This window comes from Cynocephalus volans, chromosome 11 (assembly GCF_027409185.1).
Source record: "Cynocephalus volans isolate mCynVol1 chromosome 11, mCynVol1.pri, whole genome shotgun sequence".
Taxonomy (NCBI): Eukaryota; Metazoa; Chordata; class Mammalia; order Dermoptera; family Cynocephalidae; genus Cynocephalus; species Cynocephalus volans.
This window is the reverse complement of record NC_084470.1, coordinates 125,175,422-125,182,341: the sequence shown is the minus strand read 5'-3', so window position 1 is coordinate 125,182,341 and position 6,920 is coordinate 125,175,422. Positions and strand designations below refer to the sequence as shown.

General features: G+C 53.6%; 1 protein-coding gene across 2 annotated transcripts in view; it reads right to left on the bottom strand.

Moving 5' to 3' along the window:
• Positions 1-815: 815 nt before the first annotated feature.
• Positions 816-6,920, bottom strand: part of CACNA1S (calcium voltage-gated channel subunit alpha1 S) — a 68,041-nt gene continuing 61,936 nt past the window's right edge. For both annotated transcript variants that reach the window (XM_063113624.1, XM_063113625.1), the window contains 8 exons: positions 6,800-6,901; positions 6,379-6,503; positions 4,897-5,025; positions 3,853-4,103; positions 2,755-2,840; positions 1,899-1,990; positions 1,547-1,687; positions 816-1,396 (listed from right to left, as the gene is read on the bottom strand). In XM_063113624.1, the coding sequence (XP_062969694.1) occupies positions 1,145-1,396; positions 1,547-1,687; positions 1,899-1,990; positions 2,755-2,840; positions 3,853-4,103; positions 4,897-5,025; positions 6,379-6,503; positions 6,800-6,901 (1,178 nt within the window). In that variant the 3' untranslated portion in view covers positions 816-1,144. The remainder of the gene's footprint in view (positions 1,397-1,546; positions 1,688-1,898; positions 1,991-2,754; positions 2,841-3,852; positions 4,104-4,896; positions 5,026-6,378; positions 6,504-6,799; positions 6,902-6,920) is intronic.

Sequence of the window (6,920 nt, the reverse complement as noted above, 5' to 3'; positions counted from 1 at the left end):
TGTCCCTGCTCTGTGCGACTTGCAGCCTGGGCAGGCCCCAGACGCCAAGAAGCCTGCTGGGGTTTGCCAGGAGTCTGCATGGGGAGGCCACATGGTTAACAGCACCTGCCACAGAGGGGTGCTTGGCACATGGTTACTGAAGGACAGTCCAGTGAAGGGGGGCGGGGCACCGTGGGGACTCAGAGGGCCTGGGAGACCCTAACTTTGCCTCTCCCGAGCTGCGCCCCGTAGGCATGTCGTGTCCCCTCTCTGTGCCTGCATTTCCTCATCATTAACATGGAATCCACACCTACCTCACAAGGTTGTGGTGAGAATAAAGTGGATATCATATGTGAAAGTGCTTAGTAAGTACCATGTATAAGACCCCCAGCATGAGATCACGTATGCAGCTGGCACGCTGGAGGCACTTGGTAAACAGTAGCCACTGTTACTCATCATTACTTGGTATGGATGAGGGGTGCCTTAGAGACTGTAGATCTTTGATACCCAAGGCCATAAACAGGGCTCTGCAGGCCCGTGTTGGCAATGGACTCTGGCCAGGGAGACACAGTCACACCTTCAAAGAAAGTTGGCCATGGTGTGACCTGCGCATGGAACTACTGCTTCTAAGGCCACCAGTCCTTCCTAGGACCTGGCCATGAACTTCCAGGAGAACCACACTTTCCACAACAGGTCCTTGCCTCATGTAGAATAAAAATCCAGATGGCTCCTCTATCTTTCTCCTAGGTCCAAGCTCCCAAGCCCACAGGGGATTGGGGCAGGGGTAGAGTGAGTGTAGAAAAGTGCAGAAAAGGAGACAATCAGAGGCCAGGTGCTGGTGTCACAGGACTGGAGAATTTAATGCCCTGCTGGTGGGAGTGGCCTTCTGCCAGACAGACACTGGCACCAACCAGGCCTTTTTGAATGACATTAGAAGCTCCATCCAATCATGTCTTTTGCTGGTGAGGGGAAGAGCCTGTCATCTACTTCCTCCTGACTGTCTGAGGTGGTTCCTGACCAACCCCACTCAGCCCATGCATGTAGCTGCTGGGAGGGAGGGAGAGAAGGAGGGAGGCCACCGTGGTGGGCTGACCCTTCTTCGCTCCAGCAATCTCCCTCCCCGTGGTCACGCTAGCTCTAAGCCCATGCTGATACTGTGCGGGCTTCACAGTCTGGGAGGAATAAGGGTCTCCTGAGAGCCCTGATGCTGGTCCCGACTGCCCAGGGAAGACCCGTGGCTCAGGCATCCCAGGGCACTGGCCATGCCCTCTGGGGACTCTCGTCCTTTCAGTAGCTCTGTTGCTGCAACTTCCACTTCCTCTGGTTCCATGTGGCAGGCATCTGCCAGGGCATGGCCTGTTGCCATGATGAAGCCAGCATCCGCTGCCAAGGTGTCCAGGCCCCCTCGAACCAGAGCCTGAGGGAGGAGAGGAGGAGGGGCGGGGTCTTCCTGGGGAGCTGCCTTTGGGAGGGCTTGCCTCTGTTGGCCAGACCCTCTCTCCACACCAAGCTATCATGGGGCCACCCCTAAATGCAGCCCGTTGCTCTGTCCCAGCCCCTGCCTCACCTCTCGGATCAGCTGGGCTGTAGCTGGAGCTGCGCCCCTGGGAGCACTGTCCCCGGTGCTCCTGTCGTGGGCTGTTTGCTCATGCAGAGACCCTGGTGTGGAGCTCTTTCCCTCAGGCACAGGAGGCCCTGCCCTGGGGTGCTGTTCCAAATGCACAAAAGCAAAGACACCAACAAGGATGCTGAAGCCCATGGATCCAGCTAAATCCCAGCTTACCCAAAGGAGCCTCAGCCAAAAACCACAGAAAGGGGAGAACCCCCCAGGCCCTTCCCCTTGCTGTGTTCCCACTCCAAGCATCAGGCCAGGCAGGGTCTCTGGGTGGAGTTTCCTCCCAGGCCTCTGCCCCTGTTACCTGGCAGGGGGCAGGAGGTGCCTGGCCTCCAGGCACCACCCTCTGGGCCGGCTGTCCCTCCAGCTTTTGCACACATGGGTTGCTGTGGGCTCCTGTGAACAAGATGGGGCAAGGTCAAGAGGGGCTGCTGACTCCTGGCAGGCGCCCCTCATTGACAGAGCCTCACGTGGCTGGCCGGCCACACTCGGGGCTATGGAAGGTGTCTTAGAATGTGGACACCTGATGGAGCCCAACCAACTCCAGGCCAGGCAGAGCTGCCCTGACTCTACTTGTCATGGTCTCTGTCCTTGTGGGTTTGGGAGAGGGGATCCGGGCCAGAGTGTCTGGCCAAGCTGCTCCTCAGTGTGTTCCTGTGTATGTGCATGTGAAAGTATGTGTGTTGGGGAGCAGAAAAGTAGCCTATGACTATTAAACCCCAGCATCCTTGGGGCTCCTACTGTCACACAGTGATCTAGGACCTACTGGGAGACTGCAAGTCATCTGTTGAAGGGCCCCAGAGCCTCTCAGGTGTCAGTTTGTCCAGGGGATGCCCTCTGGGGCCTTCTGGAGCAGAAAAGAAGGGACTCCCATGCTGGGGCTGACATGGGGGGCAGGAGGGAGCTTCCTGACAGGTCTGTGGAGGGCTCTTCAGGGCTTTTTCCCTCCCACCTCACTCAGCCATCTAGATGGTGCCTTCCTCTTCTGCCTGGCTGAGGAGCTGTCCCATTTCCGGGCCCAGTTGGTTCCCATTGCAACAGGCTCCCAAGCCAGCCCTCCCAGCCAGGTTCCCAGACTGTAAAGAAAGAGTGGGGCTCTGGGAGAAGGCTTCTCCCTCTGAGAGAAGACTCGGCTTCTCAGGAGCACAGAATGGACTGACCCAGGGTCCTGTGAGGTTGGATGAGGACTCCTCCTCTGGCAGCACGTGTCTCCGTCTCTCCTGGGAACTCCTTTTCATAGTGGACACTGAAACAGAAGCAAGGCCGGGTGAGCCAGAGCAGGCTGCTGGTTCTCCTTCCATCCCTGCCCAAACATCCTTTTCCCTCAGGGTCTGGACCCATCACAGTGCAGTGGCCTTTACTCCAGGGCTGCCACCCCCACCACGTTGCCCCAGCCAGCCCTAACTCTAAGGGAAATAATCCAAATGCATTTGGTCACAGTCCTATCACATGGCACATCTCCCAACTGGACTACAACACCCTTGAGGGTGGGGCCCAGTGCTCTTTCCTCCTGTATTTCCATGACACCTTGCACCAGGGAGACCTAAAGGCACATGCACCCTTCAAGGCTGTGGGCTGAATTCAAGGGGTCTCTCTGATTTGAGGGGGTGCAGGCAGCCCTGGCCATGGGGAACAGCTGATCACCTGGCTTCTGCCCTGTCCTGCCCGTTCCTGAGGCCTGGCACTTGGCCTTTCCAGGTCAAAGAGACCTCCAATCAACCAGCCTCCTGTCTAGAACAGAAGCTCTGCGTGGAGCCCAGCCCCTAGGTTATGAATGCTGAGGAGCTCTCCCCTCATCCTGCTATTTTTCATGAAACTTATGTAATCACAGATTAATTTAGTCTACAGCCCGGGGCTGGTGGGATGCTCTCCTGGGAACCCAAGTCCAATGATTGAACCTTATTGTCCACAGTTTTCTGTGGTATGTGCCACCAGTGGAGGGCCTCTCCTTGTAACCTGCAGTATGCTCAATACACTCAGCTCCTAGACCTGCTGTGGATGACGGAATAAAAGAACCATTCTGCGCTGGGGCCGGTGCTGACATGAGGCTGCCCCCTACTGGCCACGGGAATCTCTGCAGTCCAGGCCTGCCTCTTTCATTAAGGTACAGGATGGATCCCAAAGGGCACAAAGACAGGCAAGGACACCCTAAAAATTTTGGGGTGCCCCCTTCCAAGCCAGCCTGGAACTTGTTAACTTTGCCCGACCAGTCCTATCCCCGCACCCCTACACCCAGGGCTGGCAGGTGCCGCCTCTACCTAGAAAACATCTGGCTGTTGCTATGGTTGCTGTCACCATAGGCAACATTGGCATTGGCATTGTTGGTATTGGCACGAGCAAGAGGGTTCGTTCTTGGATCTTGAGGGAAGTCTTCCAAGAAGACAGGCGACTCCAGCTCCTCCATCTCTATCTCAGCAAACTGGAGGGGTCTCTGGTTGGCCATGATGGGGGGCAGGGAGTTGGTCCTTTCCAGGAAGTTGTCCACCTGGCCAAACAGGCCTCCGGTTCTCTAGGGGCAAGGAGGAGAGTGGAAGGGCTGAGAGCAGTGTCTGGGGATGAGGGCAGGGAGTGTGCTTGGGGCTGTCACCCTGGGGCGATGGTACTAGAAACAAGTGATGGTGTTGGAAGACAAATCCTATGAGGCCAGAGGAGAATGGACTGAGTGGTGAGACCAGAAAGAGAAAAGAGTCCCCATCCTCAGAAAGTTCTCAATTTGATGGGGTAGACACTACATACCTAAGGAACCATACAGGAGACATGAGCATGCGGACAGGGACACGTGGAGTGGTGGAGAGAGCACTGAACTGGGCGTCTACAGAACCAGGTTCTCGTCCTACCTCTGGAACTAACTTACTAAGTGATATTGGGCACTTCACATCATCTCTGTGGGCCCCCATTTCCCTATGAACAACCAAAAAGAGTTTGTCTCGGTGGTCATGAAGGACCTCCCATGTCTGTAGTGTCACACGAAACACCAGACAGAGCTAAGGATCAAGGACTGGTGCAACCGGAGGCACGTGGAGCGTTTGGTAGCGAGGGTCTCCGGGAGATGGCATGTTGACCAGGGCTTGAGGCGAGTGGAAGCGAGCGGTGAGGCTTGGCAGGGGAAGGTGGGAAAGGCGTGTTACATTTGACAGCTCGAGTAGGTGGGGTCATTGACTCTGAGTCCCTAAAGAGGTGGAGGTGAGGCGGAGAGGGAGGTCTTCGACTCCCCTTTCCTATGGGTTCCTGGCCCTCCTCCCTGTGGGACTTTGCTGCTTGCTGCATTTAGGCCACTAGGGCTGGCAATGGCCTGCCCTCACCCGGAATATTCCCTCTTCCATCGCAGCCTCCACCATGGCTCTCTCCAGCTCCTCCTCAGCTGTCAGGTCTCCTGAGATGGTGCGGTGGATCTCGGGGGCTGCCTCCTCCTCGATGGTTCGCAGTCCAGCCTGGCAAAGTGACCCAGTGACCCCTCCAGTCCAGGAGAGGAGATCAGAGCAGCCTCCCACAGCCCCACTCATTTCTGATCCCTGCACCCAGTGCTCTCCTGAAGCCCCAGCTCGGGGCCCGCTCTCCTTCCCGGCTCGCTCAATGTCCCAAGGCTCTGGGGGCCACCAGCTCCTGCTCCAGCCTCTGGGATAGCCCACACCCTAATTGTTTGCAAGGAGTCTTCTCTCGACCCCATGGGTGGGGATTTCATACCCTCCCCAGGCCTCTAGGTTGAGAATTCTTTTCACTCAGATCAATCTTCTAGACAATCATGATCTCATTTGGCTGCACATGCCGTTAATACATTTCTTTGACCTGACCAAAGTCCATATGGGACAAATCAAAATTGGTGTCACCTGATAGTTTGCAATGAGAACTATCCAAGATGCATATCCTAAATCTAGCATGGGGAAACATCAGACAAATCCAAACTGAGGGAAATCTTGGCCCGTAATCTTCAAAAGTGTTAAGGAAAGAGAACTTCCAAATGGGAGAGACTAAAGAGATATAGCAATTAAATGCAATGTGTGATTCTGGATTGGATCTTTTTGCTATAAAGGACATTACTGAGAGGACTGGTGAAACTTAAATGGGGTCTGAGGATAAGATGGTAGCAACGTATCCATGTGAATTTCCTGATTTTGATGGTTGTACTTGTATTGTGGTTATAGAGGAGAATTATGTAGGAATACCCTGTTTGCAGGAAATGCACATTAAAGTCTTCTGGGTTGATGGAATATCAGGTTGAAGTTACCTTCCAATGGTTCAGGAAAAAAAAGTCTATTGTGTATATTTGCAACTTTTTAAAGTATGTGATTGCTTCGAATAAAAAGTTTCAATATAAAATTGAAATAAATTTTTGAGCACAGAGCCCAAATGCAAATATCTTTTTAAATTTATAAATTATGTGCATTACAATGAACACAAAAAATAGAAACAAAAACCAAATGAGATTAAAAATAAAATTCTAAAGTTTTATTTTCATACCCAGTGGAACATTTTTAGCGCCCCCTGGGGGATTTGCTTTCTTTGGAGATGACTGCTCTTATCTAACTTGTCTCTCCTTTGAATAAATCTTGTTTCTTTCTTTTCTTTTCTTTTTTGGTCCTATAATGCAGAGATGAAGAGCTCCTGGTTCTTCTCTTGAGGTTGACACATCTTCCGTCTTGGACCCTCCAGAACCGTCATCTCATTTCCTCACACCTGGCTCCTTTCTTCCCTCTGTGCCACTATAACTGATCCCTCAAGGACGTGGAAAGGGAACTGGGGTCTGGAGACCTGGATCAGTAGGATCTTACCTGGGTTGGGCTTACCTGGATCTGTACAATGTCCTTCTTGGGCCGATACCCATAATATTCCTCCTGACGTTTCATGAACTTCCGGAAGTGTTCCTGGATGAGGAATGTGGCATAGAACTTCCCCACTGTCACCTCGTCATCTGCAGAGGAACAAACAAGGGATACCCTGAAGGTCGGTGGGAATCTGACTGGATTCAGAGTTGGAACCAGGTGCATCCAGGCCTGGGCACCCAGACTGCCCCTGTCTTGCTGACTTGGTCAATGGGCACTTTCCACCCTGAGGCTGGTAGCTGTCCTGCAGGGTGCCTATGGGGTCTATCCGAGGTATTTATGGAGGGTCTGGGCCAGTCTCAGATTCTCCTGCAGCTTCTTGGGGAAGCGCCTTGCCCTCTTTCTTTGCTGCTTCTAGGCTCTGGTCTCCCACAGCCGCACTCACCTCCTATCGGAGGAATGACCTGGTCCAGGAGCTTCATGCTGGTTCTCTTCCAAATCTTCTTGATGATGGCTCTCAGCTCCTCATTGGCCTGCTCAAAGTTACCTGGGGCAAGGGACAGGCA